The sequence below is a fragment of the Gopherus flavomarginatus genome, chromosome 4, assembly GCF_025201925.1.
Source record: "Gopherus flavomarginatus isolate rGopFla2 chromosome 4, rGopFla2.mat.asm, whole genome shotgun sequence".
NCBI classification, from domain to species: Eukaryota; Metazoa; Chordata; order Testudines; family Testudinidae; genus Gopherus; species Gopherus flavomarginatus.
The window spans coordinates 201682700-201703765 of NC_066620.1; the positions used below are offsets into that span (position 1 = coordinate 201682700).

Sequence of the window (21066 nt, forward strand, 5' to 3'; positions counted from 1 at the left end):
TCAGTGGAGTCACTCCAGATGTACATCTGGGTAACTGAGATCAGAGTCAGGACCTACTTTTCTGTAAACATTTCTATTTATTTTAAGAGCAATGTCACAGTGGCAGGACATCACGAATGTCCCAGAAATTGATCTTTTCAAATTTGTCATACTCCAGTGACTGGACATTTTGTTGTTGGTGGTTGTTTTCAGTCTGGAAAAGCTATCATCAGCTTTTGTGAGTGAGGAGCTTGCATGTTACATTTTAGTCCTCAAATATCCGAGTCTCTGATGAATGTTCTGGCAGCCCTTTAACTGCGGCACGGAATGGCAAATGGGTCTACTGTGATTAAATAACACAGAGTCATTGCACAGGAGCAGGAGCCTGACCCAAAACCCAAGGAAGCGAATGGAGAGTCTCCTGTTGACTTCAATGGGCTTTGATCTGGCCTTCAGTGTGCATTTTTATAAAACCGAGAAAAAAATATGTCCCTTTAACTCTTAATGACCACGTGCTCCTCTTTCACTTTTCTCTTCAGGATGGAAGGAGCAGTTTTATTGGACACCAGCTTGGAGGGGTCATGGAGGTGCCAAACAGCAAGGACCAGCGAGTGAAGTCAGCCAGAGCCATCCAGATCACCTACTACCTCCAAACCTATGGCTCTGTCGCCCAGGGCCTCATTGGTGAAAAATGGGAGAATGAATTCTGTAAACTGATGCGCAAGCTGCAGCTGGATCACCGAGATCTGCAGCTCTACTCGCTGGCATCTTTTAGTCTTTGGAAGGACTTCCACAAGAGCAGCCTCCTGGCCAAGGGCAAGATCTTAGTGAGCCTGCTGCTCATTCTACTGACTGCCATGCTCTCGAGCTCCATGAAGGACTGCCTGCGTGGCAAACCTTTCCTGGGATTATTGGGAGTATTTACAATCTGTATCTCCAGCGTCACTGCGGCAGGGATATTTTTCATTACTGATGGAAAATATAACTCTACACTGCTGGGAGTCCCCTTCTTTACGATGGGTAATTCTCTATCTTCATAATAATGGGATTAACGCAATTTAATGATGGGATTATAAACTACATCCTAGGGTATAAAGTGCAGATTTTACCTTCAGTGAAAGTCCAGGTCCTTTTCATCTTGTTAAACTGACCCATCCCTTACCAAAACAATTAAACATTAAATGAAAATCCCAAACAAAACAAAGAGTGAATGACTTTGTTGGGACCTCAGCCAATAGGAGAGCAGCAGTTGTATCAATCCCTGTTACAAAACAAAGGGGGAACTTGTTATTGAAAACTAGTCAGCTCAGTATAGAAAATGGATATTTGTTGATGTGTCTTTGACAGAGGGCCAGTGGGAAGAGTGAGGAACGACTGCAGGGAGTGGCAAAGAAAATAATATGTAGCGTCCTCTTTGGTGAGGCTTTTTCTTTCATTTGTGTGGGAGGTGGAGGAATGGTTTGGTTCATGAATGAGATTGAGAGAAAGGTGATTACAGCCCTCGTGTCTGCCTGGCTGTAAGCACAGGGCCTGTCTCAGTCTGTAGAACATAATCACCCGGCTTGTGAAATTTAGAGACCATCTGCAATGATTTGCTTGGGATGCACCATGAGGCAGAAGGTTCAGCTAAAGAGCAAATTTTTGAAGGAAATTGTTTGTTTTAGCGCAGTATTTTAAGCATATCTCAGTTGCATTCGTTTAACAGTTTGATTGCAAGATTCTAGGCTGGAGAAGTATGCTGAAGAGGAAGATAAGGCAGTATCCACAGAGATGGTGCCACCTCATTTCTTTGTGCAGTCAACAAGGAGAAACATTGTTATCTCACTGCACAGTGTATTTGAACATTTGTGTTTCCCCTCATCCTAGGTCTCAGTGGAAAGAGAACAGGCCAACTTGAAAGGCTCCATGCTGACTTTTGGATCTGAAGGAAATCTTGCCTGTGGGCAGAATGTTCCGTTCCATTCTCTTCCAGTTTGTTTCTTAAGCTGTTCCCATTCTGATGGTGTCTGAGTTCTCAATGCTCCTCTGGGTGAAAGTCCATGTGTGGACACATCACAGACTAGAGGGACCCAGTGGGAGGGGAAGCCATGTATTCCTGGCTGCCCAACTGCTGTGCAGTGTGGGTGTAGCCCTGCAGTAAAGGGGCAAAGTTCTTCCCCTGTCATCTTCCTGTAGGAGGGGGACAGCAGAAGGTGCTGAAAGATGGGGAAAAGGGATCCTAAGTGGGAATTGGGGAGTGTCAGGCACTCTGGTGGTGCTGAAATGGAGAGGATCAGGAGAGTGACTTGGGGTATGTGTGGGAGAGGAGGGACAGAATCAAGGCTGCTTGACAGGGGAATTGGAGTAGACTTTTGGGTGGACAAAGCTTAGAATTGGGAGCAGGGTGGGGAGCCAGGACAGGACCAACACAGAAGCATATCATAACACAAATGGTGGCACATGCGGGAATTTGAGTTGCTTGGTAGCTCTCTGGATCTAAAACCAAGAGACTGCTTGAGCTTTAGGCAGGCTTATAAATTGCTTTACACGATGCAGCCACAAGGGGGACAAAGTCTAACCCTGGAGTGAAATTGTGTTACAAAATAGATTGGGGTGGCTTGGTTTACCATTTGGGGTGGAAGACAGAACTCTGTTAGTTTGCTAGCCAGAGATTAAATGTAATTTTATGTTTATTTGCAGTGTTCTAGAGCTCACTTCTACCAGAAAAAGGCTCTTTATGAAATTGCAAGGACATATTCCATAGGATTACATTGTACTTACTCTGTTTGGAGGAACTAAATAAATAACGTTTTTATGTATATTTCATCCCATAATTTCCAACTGATGTTTCGGCATGATTAGATGAATGCTCACATGTCCCCAAGAGAGATAGTAAGTAAGTTTTTTTATTTTTTCCAGAGGGATAAACTGAAAGACAAGAATTGTGACTTACCCAAGGTCACATGGAGGCCTGCTCCTGAAGTCAGGTGCCCTCTACAGATTTTTTAAATGCAATTTACTAAGACGTTTTTAAAGGAAAAAGGTACAAAGAAATTATATTATGTACAGCTGTGATTGCACCCCATACTGCACCACAGGGCCACCCAGAGGATTCAGGGTGCCTGGGGTCTTCGGTGGCAGGGGGCCCCCGCTTCAGCAGTAATTCGGCAGCGGGAGGTCCTTCCGCTCCGGGACCCACTGCAGAATTGCTGCTGAAGACCCGGCATTTCAGCGGTGGGTCCCGGGGTGAAAGGACCCCCTGCCATGGGTCTTTGGGGCACTTCTGTGGCTGGTCCCGGAGTGGAAGAAGCTCCAGGGGCCCGGGCCCCATGAGAGTTTTCCGGGGACCCCAGAGCTAGTGAAGGACCCTGCTCCAGGGGCCCCAAAAAACTCTTATGGGATCCCCTCCAGAGCCCGGGGCCTGGGGAAAATTGCCCCACTTGCTCCCCCCGCCTCGGACGGCTCTGCTGCACCATCAGCAAGGTTTCAGCCCTGACCCTTCAGAACAGAGCACCACTTGAGCTGCAGGACTAACAACATTAATAGTTAGCAGGAACGGTTGTTATCCTGGAGGGCGGAATGCACCTTTGAGGCCACATGTAGTGTCCAAGTGACGGGAGTGGAGGGCTGGCCCAGCCTGGTTCTCTTCTTCACTCCCCCTGGAGTGAGCAGCTCCTGCCTCAAGTGAAGCCATCAGGGAAGGAAATTGGGATGTTGAGGCCATATGACAGATCTGATGGAAGAAGCCCAGTGCAGCCTGACTCTTCCCCACACCACTTCCTACCACTACAGTGGCTCTGGCAGCCAGAGCTGACCTTACCATGAGGCAAACTGAGGCAGCTGCCTCAGATGCCAGGCTGTGGGGGGATGCCACTAGGACCCAGAGTGTAGAAAATTGTGTCTGCTGCTGGTGCATATGTATTCTCTCTGCTCTATATGCACTGAGATGGTGGGGTGCTGTGCTGGAGGAAGGCGGGCACAAGGACAGGCAGGAGAAAAGGTGAGAGAGAATAACAGAAAGCAGCAGGAGTTGCAGGGAGAGAGAGGAGAAGGAGCCTCTTATGTGTCTCGAAGTAGTAGGAGCCAGTTAGGCCCTTAAGACGCTGATATCTTCCCTCACTCAGGCCCTGCTCCCAGCCTGCTTATTTGTCCCCTTCAATTGAGTGTTGAGAGTCACTATAACTGGCACAGACCAGCAGTCACGAGTGAAAGAAGAAGATGCCCCTCTGGGGCAGCATTCAGAAAAAGAAAGCAAGCAAAGGAAGCTTTTCTATCTAAGGAGGAAGGAGCTCTCCTGAGTTACATAGACACAAATGTTCACGGTTAGCCCAGTGAGGATGTGAGTGGTGAGGAGATGCCTGATCTTCCAGTTAGTCAGAGTGCAGGTGACCTGGCAGCTACAGTGGTGACTGTCAGAGAGCATTTTCTAGAATTTAGAGCTGGTATGACAAATGTGATTCTTAAAAAGCTGGAAGATATGGGAATTGCGATAGCTGACAGGAGAGGTCAGGGCTACAATAATTGTGCCAACATGAGAGGAAAGAACAGAGGAGTGCAGACACGGATCCAAGAGTTAAATCCTTGAGCTTTTTTTGTCCCATGCAGTTCTCATTCATTGAACTTGGTGGTCAGTGATGCAGCATCAGCTGTTGAATTTTTTAATGTAATTCAAAGCATCTATGTATTTTTCTCTGCATCAACTCATTGATGGAAAATTTTGAAGCAACATCTGGGAACATCCTCCCTGACACTGAAACCACTGAGTGCCACACAATGGGAAAGTCGAATGGAGGCCTATCAAACACCAAACTGGGAAGATGATGCCATAGTTGCCATTATGGAGGATAGTGCTATGACAGGAACTGATCATGGGAGAACAGTGGCAGAGGGAAATGGAATCTCCAGAAACATACATAACTTCACATTTCTGTGTGGCTTAGTGTCATAGTATGACATACTCTTTGAAATAAATGTTGTAAGCAAGAGACTACAAGGTATTGACCTTGATATATCTGGAGCAATGGAACAACTGGACAAAGCAAAGTCACTCCTACAGTCTTACCAGTCAGATGAGGGATTTCAAAACGTTCTGAAGAGTGCACAGAAGTTGGCAGAGGAACTTCACACTGAAGCTATTTTCCCACCCATTCAAGAATACAGGAGTCACCGAAGAAGAAGACAGTTTGATTATGAGGCACAGGATAATCCCTTAAGAGACCCAAACAACAATTCAAAGTTCAATTCTTTAACTGGGTGCTAGATGGTGCAATACTGTCAGTTGAAGAATGTTTCATGCAGCTCCAGGAACACAGCAGTATATTTGGGATGTTGTATGATATTCCAAAACTCCTCACTGTACCTGAAAAAGACCTACACCAGCAATGCAGGGCACTAGAGACAGTGTTGACACACGATGACATGTGCAATATTGATGCGAGTGATTTAGGTGATGAACTGAAAGCCCTTTCAAGATACATTTCAGCAGGATCAACTCCAAAGCCTGTTCTGGAATATATGTGTACAAATAAGATGACCACCCTCTTTCCAAAAGCTTTTGTTGCTCTGCTCTGTGCATACTTCTAACACTTCCTGTAATAGTTGCCAGTGGAGAATGCTGCTTCCCCAAGCTGAAGTTAATAAAAACATATCTACGCTCCACAATGACACAGGAGAGGCTGGTCGGTCTTGCAACCATCTCAGCAGAGCATGAACTGGCCCAGACTGTGGACCTTCAGGAAGCCGTTCAAATCTTTGCAACCAAGAAGGCACGGAAAGCACCACTTTGATTATTCAAACAGCTAGAAATGCCAGTGTTTACTATGCAGACAAGAAAAGTGACATTTGCTATTCAAGTGTTTGAAAGTTAAGTGTTATTTAACATTTTTGAACGAGGCATTTTAAGTTGTTAGTTCTCCTTTACTGGAGTAGGTAGCAGAGCAGTACCATGAGAGGAGTAGAACAGGAAGAAGGCAGAATTGAGACCTTTCAAAGTTTTGGTCCAAGCGAGGGGATACGTGGGCCTCATTTGAGCTCCCTGCCTCAGGTACCAAAATGTTGTGGACTGGCCCTGCTGGCAGCTCACAGCTGTTCCCTGTGCAGTATCTGCTGCTGCTGCTTTGGAGGCAGCCTAGACTGGACTCTTTAGAATGTTCATGTTCACTTAGCATTCTGGCAGGCTGACAAGATTTCTCTGAGCCGTGCAAAGGGGAGAAGGGAAATGGTGGCTGTTAACTGTTTATATCTCAGCCACACCTGAATGGAATGTCATGGGACAAAGAAAAGGTGCTTCTCTAGCCTGAGGGCCTTCTGCCTGCTGAATTTCAATGGTAGATCTCCTCAAAAAACACTGCAAGACTCTTACAATGGAAAGTGGTGAGGCAACCTATATAGAGGAGTCACCACCAGCTCCCCTGTAATAAAAAGGCACTGTGGAAACATTGGGTTTATTGGACAGACCTCCCAAGGATGAGAGCTCTTTTTTGTTGTTGTTGTTCACTGGGTTGTGTACTAGCAGAAACACACAGTTTTGTGTATCCAGAATTTGGGACAGTTCTGTCTTGGATGTGATTGTGATGTGACTTTTGGAACGATCAACTACCAGTTCTACAGGCAGGGGCGGCTCTAGGCATTTCGCCACCCCAAGCATGGCAGGCAGGCTGCGTTCAGTGGCTTGCCTGCGGGAGGTCCGCTGGTCCCTCGGCTTTGGCAGACCTCCCACAGCCGTGCCTGTGGGAGGTCCAGAAGCCGTGGGACCAGCGGACCTCCCACAGGGAAGCCGCTGAAGGCACTCTGCCTGCTGCCCCCGCGGCTTGCCGCCCCAAGCATGCACTTGGCATGCTGGGGCCTGGAGCCTGCCCTGTCCACAGGGGGCTAGCAGAAGTTTGACTGAACGTTGAATACTTGGGGAGAAGGCACCAGAAGAGCTATCCCAATAGTCAAGATTCTGAATTGTCTCTTATTTTATCAATTTTCTACAAATCTGGAGTGTAGCTTGTCATGAGGGTGATTTCTTTATGGACCATTGCACCAGAAAATCTCTAATGGATGAATATTTAAGGCTAGGAGTACTTGTGGCATCTTAGAGACTATAAGGTGCCACAAGTGCTCCTGTTCTTTTTGCAGATACGACTAACGCAGCTGCTACTCTGAAACCTGTCATTTAAAGCTAGGTTGTCAAAACATCAGGCACCTGTTGTGTGCCTAAACAATGTTCAGTTAGATTTTCACATTTTTCTTTTTGGATTTAGGTTGATAACTCACAACACAATTTCAAAATTGCTATATGCATGCCAGAGGTATGCTTTTCCGCATCTAATGATCACAAATTAATATAACCAGATGGTTAAGGACATAACTGAGTCATTTTACCTCCCTCTTGTTAGTCTTAATGCATATGGACCAGATTGCTCTACTGAAGCTACACCAGTTTGCAGCAGCTCAGGATCTGACCCTGTATTTTTGAAATTCACATATATTAACTGCATTGTTTTACAAGGTACTTATTCTCAGTCATATAGTGTTATATAGATTAGTGGCAATTATAGGTAGTATCAAAACCTATAATTGCAATATAATAACAATGTCATTACACTCATTGTACTAGGAAGTATCACTATTTATTAGGGAGTGTCAGAGTCCACAGTTAGCTGCATTCAGTTCATCAGGCTGACGTAGTTAAGGCATGTCAATTTCTGTAGCCAATGGCACACAAGGGAGTGATCTGGCTAGCAGCATGTCTGTCTACTTTGGACTTTTTCAACCCAGTGGATCAGGTATCCATTTTCAGGAGGTCTTTCTGAATGAGAGTGAGTGAGATATGAACCCCTGACTGGTAGCTCAGCACCTGTACTACTCAGCCACCACCAAACTGGATTGAAAGAATGTGTCCCCTCTGTGGCCCCACATGTCTCATCCATGTAGCTTGTAAGATCTCCAGGGTGGGCTATTTCTTACTCTATGTTTGTGTGACAGCTAGCAAAATGGGGCCCTGATCTCAGATGGGCTACTATCATACAAATAAATAATGTAACAATTAATAGAAGGAAGAGGCACAAAAGCTTTATGGAGGGGTGTACCATAAGCTTCCATTACTCCATGCCCGAGGGCAGAGGAAGAAATCTCGGGATATGTATCAGGGCTGTGTCTAAACTAGCAGTGTTTTCCCCCTAAAATGTCACCCCATTGCTACTATTAGCTTCCTCCAGAGGCAGCAAAAGGGGAGCACAAGTGTTGCCAGGACTCCAGGAAGCTGCTATAGTTTTAAACATCATTTTGCCTAATCTTTCTCAGAGCAGGTCAAAACTACCCAGTTGTTAAAATCTGGAGAGCACCTTGTCTAGACTTGTGCTACCACCAATAGATGTGTGATGAGAAGTATTAGGAAAAACCCCTAGTGCAAAAGAGGCCTCTAACACCATTTTAAATCCCATATGTAAATCAGAGGGCTAAAGTGCATATGATCTGATGTTTATCGATACCTGAAATACCACAGTATTTTTTAACTTTGTTTCAAGCAATAGACTTTCTGAGCACAACCAAAACTTATAAATACTATTGCAAGAAGCACCAATCACCTTGTTTTTGTCCTTTTGATGCAGGACCCAAGCAAACCCAGCTTGACTTTCATATGACATGAACATCTTCTAGATGTTCTAGCAGCTATTGAGCACACCCATAGAAATAAGAGGCCCACCCTCATGTAGTTAAGCTATTATGTTCAGTCAACCTGTGGAACTCCTTGCCAGAGGACGTTGTGAAGGCCAAGACCATAACAGGGTTCATGGAGGATAGGTCCATCAATGGTTATTACTCAAATGGCAGGAATGGTTTCCCCAGACTCTGTTTGCCAGAAGCTGGAAATGAGCGACAGGGGATGGATCATTTGATGATTACCTGTTCTGTTCATTCCCTCTGGGGCACCTGGCACTGGCCACTGTCAGAAGACAGGATACTGGGCTAGATGGACCTTTGGTCTGACCCAGTAGGACCATTCTTAGGTTCTCATGTTCAATTCCTTAGGAATTAACTGAAGTTGTGATTTTAAATGCTGTAGCTCTGAAGCCTCATAATCAAGATTTCCATTGAGCTGTGCAAATATTGGCCCCAATACTAGAAAATATCTGTATTCAAGGTTTGTGCATTTGTGTGGAAACTTGCAAAGATGGGTACAAAAATCTTGTGGGGTTTTGCGGGGTTGGCTCAAGAATCAGATAACGTGGGAATTTTAAAATGTAGCAATTTCCACTCTGAAAAGTTCTGATTTTTGAGCCAAATCCTCAGATTTTTCAAAGTATGAGAATTTTCTTCAATGATACATATTCAGATAATAATTTAAAACAGTGCAATTTGTGCATGGCTAATTGCAAAAGCAGCCATTTTATGAAAAAAAATGTCATAAAAAGCAACATTTATGGCTTCTTACGTGGTCCCGAATAAAATTCTTTCATTATATTTATGCAAAGTTATGCAGAAAGGTTAACACCGTAATAATGCTTACATACAATAAACTGTATGATTGAGTGCCAAGCTCTGATACCCTTATTCATGTTTAGGAACACTTTGTGCCATAAATAGATCTATTGGGTGAAATTCTAGCCCAGCTGGTGTCAATTAGAGTTTTGTTATTGACTTCAGTGGGGCTGGAATTTCACCCATTGATTGAGTGTGACTACATGCGGAAAAGGACTGCCAACTTTCTACTCACACAAAACTGAGCACCCTTTCCCTGCCCCCCCTGCCCCACCCTCCTCTGAGGCTCTGCCCTGCCTCTTCTCCGAGGGCTTCGGCTGGGCGTGCGGGCTTCAGCTTGGAATGTAGGAGGGTGCTTTGGGATGTAGGGTGGAGCTGAGGAGTTCGGAGTGTGGGAGGGGGCTCTGGGCTGAGGCAGGAGGTTGGGATGTGGGAGGGGGTACCGGCTCTGGGTTGAGGGGTGCAGGTTCCAGGGTAGGGCCAGAAATGACTGGTTCAGGGTGCAGGAGGGGGCTCTGGGCTGGGACAGGGAATTGCTGTGCGGGGGAAGTGAGGGTTCCAGCTGGAGGTGTGAGCTCTGGTGTGGGGTCATGGATGAGGGATTTGGGATGCAGGAGCAGGCTGGGGCAGGGGTTGGGGTGTGGGAGGTGGTGAAGGCCATCTGGGGATGCAGGCTCTGGGGTAGGGCTGTGAATGAGGGATTTGGGGTGAAGGAGGGGGCTCTGGGCTGGGGCTGAGGGGTTCAGAGGGCAGGAAGGGATCAGGGCTGGGGCATGGGGTTGGGGTGCAGGGGAGGCTCTTGCTCGAGGTGCAGACTCTGGGGTGGAGCTGTGGATGAGGGGTTTGGGGTGCAGGAGGGTGCTCGGGGCTGGGACCGAGGGGTTTGTAGGGCAGGAGGGGGATCAGGGCTGGGGCAGAGGGTTGGAGCTCAGGAGGGGGTCTGGGGTGCTTGCTCTGCGTGGCACTTACCTCAAGCAGCTCCTGGAAGCAGCAGCATGTCTCCACTCCCGCTCCTATGTAGAGTCGTGGTCAGGGAGATCTGCAGACTGCCCTGTCCACAGGAGACACCCCTGCAGCTCCTATTGGCCACAGTTCCCAGCCAATGGGAGCTGCTGAGATGGCACTTGGGGTGAGGGGCAGCATGCGGAGCTCTCTGGCTGCCCATACACATAGGAGCCAGAGAGGGGACATATTACTGCTTCTGGAAGCCGCATGGAGCCATGGCAGGCAAGGAGCCTGCCTTAGCCCTGCTGCACCATTGACTGGACTTTTAATGACAAGGTCAACGGTGCTGACCGGAGCCACCAGGGTCCCTTTTTGAGCAGGCATTCCAATCAAAAACTGGACACCTGGCAACCCTATTGCAGAATGAGGAGCGCTTCAGCAGGATTAAAGGGCATCAGAATTTATTTGTATGGCCTATGTGTGCTAACTGAAAGCAGATCAGTTGGATGCATATGGGTTTGGACAGGATATGAGGAGTCTGCCAGTGACATTCTACAGCCCAGCACACCATGCACCCTGTCTCTGTAGGCAGTCCTGGAGCATTCATACTCAGAGGTCCTGCGCAAGGAGAGAGACCAGGGACTGAAGGCTCCACTGATGTACATATCTGGAGGATACACTGCTGCACGGATCCATTGAGCCTTCCCATTCACACAGAAGAGGATTCTAGTGTTATGGAGCTTACGTCAGTTCTTAGCAACTGCAGGCCACCTCTGCTCCTCCTCATAGCCTTGGGGAAGGAGTCCTCTCGCATTTATCAGCTCAGAGATCCACAGCACTCAGTACAGTTACTTCACTCTGTGATGTGGGTTTGAGGGACTTATTTTCAAAGGCACTGAGCTCCCATTGACTTTTCAGCAGCTGCTTTTTGGTGATCTCTGTGTAGAGCATGTATATCAGTTTTAGCAGAGTGCTTTGGGATCCTTCATAATGAACGGGACAACGTGAAAGATATTATTTATTGTCTGGGCTTGCTTTGTTATGCAGGAGCTTATTGCTGTTGTCTGCTTGGGTTACTCAGCGATACCTTTTCTCCCATGCTAGCAATGTTCTTTGGCATGTCTGGTTTAGGATTCTTTACCAGTTATACTACAGTATATGTTGTTTTAAGTTACAAAGTGGGTCACTCCATTGCACATCACATTTAACATGGGCTCATTTGGGTAGGAGAGAGTTGCACCATGGCAGGAATGATTTAACTCTGTATATATCATCCCTAATAGAAGGACGTCAAATCCAGCATGAATAGCTTCAACGCTGGTGATTCCACAAACTGCATTGACAGCTTGTTCCAGTGCCTAAATGTCCTTACATTTATAAATGTTTCCTAATATTTTCACTGCTGCAGCTTCTGCCCACATAATTTCAGGATCTGTCTGGCTTGACTAAAGAGATTAACTGTTCCCTGTTCTCTTTATAACATCTCTGTATATATTTGAAGACAGTTATGGAGCATTTTATGTGTGGACTGAATGTAAGAACGGCCATACTGGGTCAGACCAAAGATCCATCTAGCCCAGTATCCTGTCTTCTGACATTAGCCAATGCCAGGTGCCCCAGAGGGAATGAACAGAACAAGTAATCAGGTGATCCATCCTGTCACCCATTCCCAGTTTCTGGCAAACAGAGGCTAAGGGCACCATCCTTCCCCGTCCTGGCTAATAGCCATTGATGGACCTATCCTCCATGAACTCATCTAGTTCTTTTTTGAACCCTGTTATAATCTTGACCTTCACAACATCCTCTGGCAAGCAGTTCCACAGGTTGACTGGCACATTTTGCTGAACCCTTCATACAGATCTCATTTTCCACCTCCTTTAGCTTATTTCATACTCTCTTCTTAACTCGATCTAGAGTTTGGGCTAAATTGTGGCATCTAGCTTCTGTCATGTGTGGGGGCAGTGCAGAGCTGCACCATCCTTCCCCAAGGGGAGTGCTGGGAGGGATTGTGCCTCAAAAGATCACGTCCTCTCCTCCTCAGCACGTGGATGAAATGTGCAGCTTCACACCACTCCTCTGTATGCTGCTGTTGAAAGGAAGGTGGGGCGATGGTCTGGATTCCTCCATGCCACCTCTCAGGTAAATTGTGCCCCTGGGAGATGTATGGAATGAACAAGCCTGTACTCTGTCAAGCACAGAAACTGCAATTATCCTTAGTTCTTATACACGAAAAGCAGAGGCTGGGAGGGATTTTGTGCTTTCTGCCTTTGGCTTTTGATTAAATTGAAAGGCAGTAAATGTATTAATAATAAAAAGAAATAGCCTTTGGAACTCATTGCCACAAGATATCATTATGTCACAAGCTTAGCAGAAATCAAAAAGGAATTGGGCATTTTCGTAGATAATAAATGAGCATGTTTTCCTATTGGATAAGATTACAAAAGAAAAATCCACGAGTTAGGAAGCAATCTCAACTCATGCTTCAGAGAATAAACCAGCTTCTAGAATGGTTAGGAAAAAATCTTCCCTTGTGAGCAGGTTTTTCCATACTTGCCCACTTTGGGGTGGAGATTCATAACTTCCTCAGAAGCATCTAGTGTTGAGCACTGTCAGAAACAGAATACGGAACTAGGCGAACCGCTGGTCCGATGCACTGTGCCAATCTGTATGCTCGAATGCTGTGTGCAGCATTTTAGAAAATCATTAAAAATTCCTTACAAGTACAAAACTGTCTCAAAATACATGCCTGGAAATTGGAGTATTTTATATTGTCAGTGACCTTGGTTTTTTGTTTGTGTGTTTTGTTTTCCTTCCTCTGCAGCAGTGTTTCCCAAACTTGGGATGCCTTGTGTAGGGAAAGCCCCTGGAGGGCCGGGGCAGTTTGTTTACCTGCTGCATTCATAGGTCTGGCCAATCGCGGCTCCCACTGGCCGTGGTTCACTGCTCCAGGCCAATAGGAGCTGCTGGAAGCGGCGCGGGCTGAGGTACATACTGGCCTCCACTTCCAGCAGCTCCTATTGGCCTGGAGCAGTGAACTATGGCCAGTGGGAGCCGCGATCGGCCGGACCTGCGGACGGGGCAGGTAAACAAACCAGCCCGGCCTGCCAGCGGCAACCAGCATCCCAAGTTTGGGAAACACTGCTCTGCAGCATGGGTTGCAGGTCACTTGCCAGGATTATCTGAGCACATCTCACTTGATCATTTCCCTGCCATTGTGGTGGCCTCAGCACTAGTGCACCTTGGCTTCTGGCACACAGCAGTCTAGTCCTGTGGGTCAGAATACTTTGGGCTCACTTCAGTTGTTGGATTAGTGTGTGGTTCTGGTTGCATTCTGGTTGGTGGCCTGAGCCATACAGAAGCTCAGAGTAGATAATCTAGCGGTCTCTTCTGGCTTTAAACTCTATGACATCTTGCCTCTGTTCAACCACAAACTAATGGGATTTTCTAATAATTCAAATGAATCGTTCCATTTCCAACCTTTTTCTCTCTCCATTTCTTTCCTGTGCATTGGCGTCCACTCTCTGGTGGGATAACAGCCTGGCTCCAAGTGCATTTAGTTGACCTGCTGTTTACGGTTGGCTATAATATTAACCATCTGCAATACTCAGGGGTTCTTCCCCTGTCCCTCCATATTGCTGTGGTAGGTCTATGTTACAAGCCTCCCAGTTTCTAAGCAAAAGTACTTGACTACTGCAGTCATGAAATGCTGTGCTACAGTCCTGGTAGATTTTGTAAGCTAAGCATGGTCAGGTATTGTTGGTAGTTGGCTGGGTTTCCTAGATGCAGCAGGAAATGCCATTTGATGAGTCACAAAGTTGTAGCCTTCCCTCTGAGTCAGATCTGAACCATTTCATTTTTATTTATTTTTTGTAAGAATAGCTGTTACCCTCAGTGTCTTGGCCAAATTCCAGTTTGGAAAATGCATTCTCTTCCCCCTGTGGTTTCAGTTCGATGCACTATCTTTATGAAGTACCTGGCTTAAATTGTTGTACAGTGATGTCATGCTTTGTTAATAGCTGCTGTGTTTCACTCAGAGGAGGCTGCATTTCAGCAGTGAGTGAAATGATTTCTATACAGTTTGTCAGACTGTAAATGGTTTTGGGAGCCTTGAGAATGAAAGGCACCATCTCACAGCATGTTGTCATTGCATCCTATTGCCAAGATCAGTATATCAACAATGAGGACCGAGAGAGTAGTTCGCCCTCAATGACCATCCAGTCATGGGCTTTATGAAGAGGGTGCCTGCAAGGGTATTCATTGGTGCCATTTGTGATGGTGGAATGCAGTATGTGATGTGGATGCCTGTCCACTAGGATCTGAATGGAGACCACCAGTTTTTCACATGAGCCACTCTGGAGTGACCAGATTGTAATGACCTTTTGTCATAGTATAATTCCCAACTCTGGACCTTAGCGTCCAAAATATGGGTACTAGCATGAATTCCCCTAAGCTTAATTACCAGCTTAGATCTGATAGGCTGCCACCAGACAAGACTTAAGTAGAGCACCTGATAGACTCTAGTGTCCCCAAACCCTTCCCTGGGGACCCCCAAGACCCAGATTCCTTGAGTCTCACAACAAAGGGAAATAAACCATTCCCTTTCCCCCTTTACCTCCTCCCAGATCTTTCCCGCCCTGGGTACCCTAGGAGATCACCGTAATTCAAGTCCTTGAATCACCACTTCCCCTCCCTTCTTCCCAGGAGAGAGATACACAGATAAACGCCGAGAGCAGGCTTTTCTTCCCTCCTCCCTTTCCTTTCTCCCACCAATTCCCTGGTGAGTACACAGACTCAAGTCCTTCGAGCCTTAACTAGGAGAAAAAAATCAGACAGGTCTTAAAAGCAAAACTTTTAATAAAAAAAAGAAAGAAAAAAGTAAAAGGTTTATCTCTGCAATTTAGATGGTAAACAGTTACAGGGTCTTTTAACTTATAAACAATAGAAAGAAACTTTCTTCAGCAGAAACACAATTTAAGCTACTTCCAGCAAGTACACATATGCAAATGGAAAAAAACAAATTAAAAGACAATGACCGCCTTTTCTTACTTACAATTCTGAATAGATAAGAGACTGTAGCAGGGAGATTGGCAGAAACCTGGTTGCACCTCTAGCCCCATCCAAGACCCAGAGAGAGCAAAGCCAAACCCCAAACCCACAAACAAAGGCTTCCCTCCATGAGATTTGAAAGTATCTTGTCTCCTGATTGGTCCTCTGGTCAGGTGTTTGCAGGTCACTGTTTGTTAACCCTTTATAGGTGAAAGAGACATTAACCCTTAGCTATCTGTTTATGACACCTTTTCTCACTATTAATCTACCCTGGATTAAAATCAGTGACATAGAGGTAAAGAGTCTAAGGGCTTTCCCAGTCACTTAAACCAGCATTTCTCAGGTTGGTGACCCCTTATTTGTAGTCAAAAATATTTGTGATCTCCTCCCATTACATTTACTAGAAAAGTAAAAGTAAAAAAAATGATAGTACAATAAGCTACATAATACAACTAAATTGATTTAATTAACTTTCAAGGTTTTGGCCACCCTGAAGTTATTCTGGAAATTTTACTTTAGATTTGTGATAAAATTTTGCAGTGCCTTCCAACTCCCCCATTTGTCCTTGGTGGCCCCTGTGGGGGTCACAGCCTACTGGCTGAATAGCACGCATCTAAACAATTCAGTCCTCTAAGTGTATGGCTACACTTGCAGCTGTACAGCGCTCCCGCGGGAGCGCTTTGAAGTGCGAGTGTGGTCGCAGCGCCAGCGCTGGGAGGGAGTAACTTACTGTGCTCAGGGGGTTGTTTTTTCATACCCCGAGCGAGAAAGTTGCATCGCTGTAAAACGCCAGTGTAGCCAAGGTCTAAGATATTTTAATGTAACTACTGCTACCACTTCCTTGGAGTTTACTCAATAAACGTGTGAAAAGATGAGTGTCTTTGGCTTCCTTAATTGATGGCATCAAGCAACATCTGCCATCATTTAGTATTGCAGTGTGGGGGACATACTGCACATTTTCCAGTTGAAGGTGGGAGCATTCAGCCTGGCAATATTGTGAAAATAAGAATAATAGAAAGTGAGGATGAAAGAGAGAGATTCTTCGTACCTATAAATCAAATTTATGACCTTTCCATTTACCAGTGTGGATCACTGGGCCTCCATTGATCACTTCTATAAGCTGATGGGCTAGTAAGATGACACTAAAGTTTCCCTTAGTGGCATGATTTAAGCAGGAATCATCAGTCATGTTCTTCCACAGAAGACTCAGCCTAACTTTGTCTTGAGAATAGATGCCTTCTGGAAGACAAACACAAGTTATTGGGCTTAATACAGGGGCAACTGGGTGGTCTTTAACGGCCTGCGATATGCAGGGAGTCAGACTGGATGATCTGATTGACCCTTCTGGCCTCAAAATTTATGAACTTAATTAAACTTTTCAATCATCAGTCCAATCCAGTGGAGATAACTAACAGCTCGGGATGGCATCCATATCTGAGCTAAAAGTAGAGTAAAGCTCTCTGTGTGTACCTGATCCGTTCAAAAGCCTGGACCAATGGGCACTAATTAGCAGTGTGCAATGCCTTGCTAGGCTAAGAGAAGATCGGTTCCTCAGAGCCACTGAGTAATTGGTTCTGTTGTCACCTATACACGTGAATAGAGAATACTGCATTGCGGCTCCTGTAGCAATTACCCTCTCCACTCAGTCCATGAAACAGCCATGGTAGAGCTGGCTTTGAAGGACTAAAAATCCAGCTGTTTCACAGCACAGTCCAGTATAAGAGGTTGTTTACTGAAGAACGGGCAAATCTAGACTGTCTACTAAGCAGACCTAGAGGTTTTCTGTACTGTCTCGTGGGTCTCTCAGGCAGTTAGGTTGGAATTTTCAAAGATGCCAAACAGAGTTAGATATCTGGCTGCCACTGAAAGTCGCTCGAGTTGGGGCTAGACCCAAAAAAAGGACTTAGGTGCCTAAATACACCACTAAGATCTTCAAAACCCCTGCTCAGCTGTCATCCACACTGGAGATGCCCAAAGTCCTTTGGCATCTGATTTTTCCAGTCCCCTAGGAACCTAAGTTCCTGCCAGTTCACCCACATATCTTGCCCAAGGTGCCCAAATTTGTAGGCATGCTTAGAGCGTGCAGCAGCAGCAGCACTTTAGGCACCTAAGTCCAGGAGATGGTTTATGGCTGTGAATCCCAAATGGAAATAGGTGTCTTCCTCCATCCCAGACTTAGGTATCTCAGTCACTTTTAGGACCCACCTATCTTCTTGGCATTTCTTATTGGCTAACTAAGGTGGCTCACCACTGAGCAGGTGCACATTGATGGATTTCATTCTTAGGTGCCTATCTCTCTCCATGCATTGTATAGAGAGCCTAGATGCCTAACTTGGAGCTCTGGTTTCCACTGGGTGGCATGGAACCTAAACATTAGATGTTGCATTGATGAGCATTGCAACACCTAACTTTTTTTATGGATCTAGCCCTTAACTCCCTTGAGCTCCCTTGAATAGAACATAGTATGTTTTGTGAAAATGTTTGAAATGTTCCCATTTTTTAAATTAAAAATGTTGTTAAAAAACCCTTACTTTCTCATATTGGTTTTTCAGTTAATTATTTTTTTCTCAGTTCTCCTGCACCTTTTTCCCACTGAAGAAAGGGAGGAGGCACAGGACAAAAGGGAGAGAGAGTGTCTGTGGTGAGGGGAGGGCCAAAAAACTGAAATACTGAAAACCAAAAAAAAAAAAAAAGCTGTTTTTTTTATCAAGAATTTCAGAAAAAAGAATCACATTTCCACAAAACTGTTAGTTTTTTAAAAGGTCATGTTTTGTCAAAGAAAAGCTTTGAATTACAACTTGCAGTCAGCATTACCTTAAAACCCTTAGATAGTATGGTGATAAGTGTGTGAGAAAAACTTAAGATGTATAGGCCATGTAATCGGACTTTGATTGCCTGAAGTAAGTAGTCTGGTCTGTTAAGAAGAATTTAAGAGATGATGCCAGAATTTCTCTTTCTGAGTCTTAGAGGACAAAAAGAGGAAGGAAAGGGAGGTCTCCTGGTCAATATGGAATAATGAGTGTGATACGTAGCTAAATCCAGGCTGAAAGAGAGGAGGGAACTACAGCAGTGGGATGTGGATTTCTATGTTCAAGTATTGCTGGTGAGATTGGAGAATGACCTTGTGAGGATCGTTCAACATTAGAAATTCTCCAGTCTCCACTAGAGCTAACACTGGACCTCAGGAACTTCATTTTGAATTCATTGTGAACTGTGAGTTGATTTAGCCATTTGAGGACTACTATTGGCTTGTGCCCCCTTGATGACAAGATAAGGACAATATGAAGGAATATTTGAAATCTATCAGGAACAAACAAAATTCTAGGAGTCGACTACGACTGATACTAGACGAGAATAATAACATTCTCACTTATGAGGTAGAAAATGTACTGGACAAATATTTCTGTACAGTATGCGGAAAGAAGCAGGCTGATTTATTCACATTGTGCAGTGATAATGAAATACTTTCTATTCCACCAGTAACTAGGGAGGATGGTAAATGGGAACTATTAAATTTCAACATTTTTAAGTCTGCAGGACCAGACATCTTGCACCCAAGAGTATGAAAGGAATTGGCTGAAGCATGCTCTGAACCATCGATGCTGCTTTTTAACAAGTTGGGGGATGTTCCAGAAGACTGGGAAAAGCCAGTGCTGTGCACATATTTAGAAAGGATAAACGAGATGACTTGGGAAACTCTAAGCTGGTTAGACTGATAGCAATACCAGGCAAAATCATGGAAAGGTTGATCTGGGATGCTTTCATTAAAGAATTAAAAGATGGCAGGATAATCAATGCCAACCACCATGCTTTTACGGAAAATAAGTCTTGTCTTGTCAGATAAAGCTGATATTTTTAATTAGATTACAAATTTGATGATAAAAGTAACTGTGCTGACATAATATATTTTAACTTCTATAAGAGACTTGTCTTAGGCCTGCATGACATTCTGATAAAAAATATTAGTGTTATACAAAATCAATAAAAGCAGCAAAGAGTCCTGTGGCACCTTATAGACTAACAGACATTTTGGAGCATGAGCTTTCGTGGGTGAATACCCACTTCGTCAGATGCATGTAGTGGAAATTTCCAGGGGCAGGTATATATATGCAGGCAAGCTAGAGATAATGAGGTAGTTCAATCAGGGAGGATGAGGCCCTGTTCTAGCAGTTCAGGTGTGAAAACCAAGGGAGGAGAAACTGGTTCTGTAACTGGCAAGCCATTCACAGTCTTTGTTTAATCCTGAGCTGATGGTGTCAAATTAGCAGATGAACTGAAGCTCAGCAGTTTCTCTTTGAAGTCTGGTCCTGAAGTTTTTTTGCTGCAGGATGGCCACCTTAAGGTCTGCTATAGTGTGGCCAGGGAGGTTGAAGTGTTCTCCTACAGGTTTTTGTATATTGCCATTCCTAATATCTGATTTGTGTCTGTTTATCCTTTTTCTTAGCGACTGTCCAGTTTGGCCGATGTACGTAGCAGAGGGGCATTGCTGGCATATATTACATTGGTGGATGTGCAGGTGAATGAACCGGTGATGGTATGGCTGATCTGGTTAGGTCCTGTGATGGTGTCGCTGGTGTAGATATGTGGGCAGAGTTGGCATCAAGGTTTGTTGCATGGATTGGTTCCTGAGCTAGAGTTACTATGGTGCGGTGTGCAGTTACTGGTGAGAATATGTTTCAGGTTTGCAGGTTGCCTGTGGGCGAGGACTGGTCTGCCACCCAAGGCCTGTGAAAGGGTGGGATCATTGTCCAGGATGGGTTGTAGGTCCCTGAGGATGCGTTGGAGAGGTTTTAGCTGGGGACTCTATGTGATGGCCAGTGGAGTCCTGTTGGTTTCTTTCTTGGGTTTGTCTTGCAGTAGGAGGCTTCTGGGTACACGTCTGGAAAAAGGCATAAAAGGTCGGTAACTGAAGCTAAAATAAATTCAGACTAGACATAAAGTATATGTTTAGTGTGAGGGTAATTAATTGTTAGAACAATTTACCTAAGGACATGGTGGATTTCTGTCACATGAAGTCTTCAGAATAAGTTTGGATGTCTTTCTAAAGATATGCTGTAGGTCAAACAGAAGTTATGGACTTGATGCAGAAATTACTGGGTGATGCTCTTTGGCCTGTGTTATACCAGAGATCAGACTACACGATCATATGATTCCTTCTGGCCTTAAACTCTGTGGCTCAATGAACCTTTTGATTATGGAAAAACAGAAGGGGTACATTTTCTCTCTTTCCTCTCAGTGAAGGATCAGATGACTAGCTTTGCTTGTGCTGCAGTGATACTCAGCCTCAATTTTCCTCTGCTCAATTTCATACTATCATTGCTATTTAATCCCTGCTTGTGCAATTCCTCTCCTCCAAGGGGTCCAGTGAGTGTTTATGTAGTTAACATTTGTACAAATCTCTGCAGATACAAAGCACTTGTTGTTTAATGTTGCCCTGGAATAAGTGGGACAATGTACAAGAAATTCTCACACACTCCTCCTAAGATTCCTTAAACCCCAACTGTTCTGGGATGCATTCCAACTCCAGTGACCACTTCCGCATTGTTTTGTTTCATTTTCCTGTAGATCCTCTAGCATTTAAATCCTCCAGAGCAACTGTGGTTCATCAGGCACAGCCTTCTTGATCTACAGTTCTGTGCACACTTTCAG

At 45.0% G+C, this 21066-nt stretch overlaps 1 protein-coding gene across 3 annotated transcripts in view; it reads left to right on the forward strand.

Moving 5' to 3' along the window:
* The window catches only part of PTCHD4 (patched domain containing 4), a 121929-nt gene that overhangs the window by 48160 nt on the left and 52703 nt on the right, over positions 1 to 21066 (forward strand). For all 3 annotated transcript variants that reach the window (XM_050950728.1, XM_050950726.1, XM_050950727.1), the window contains one exon: positions 519 to 999. In XM_050950728.1, coding sequence (XP_050806685.1) covers positions 519 to 999 — 481 coding nt within the window. The remainder of the gene's footprint in view (positions 1 to 518; positions 1000 to 21066) is intronic.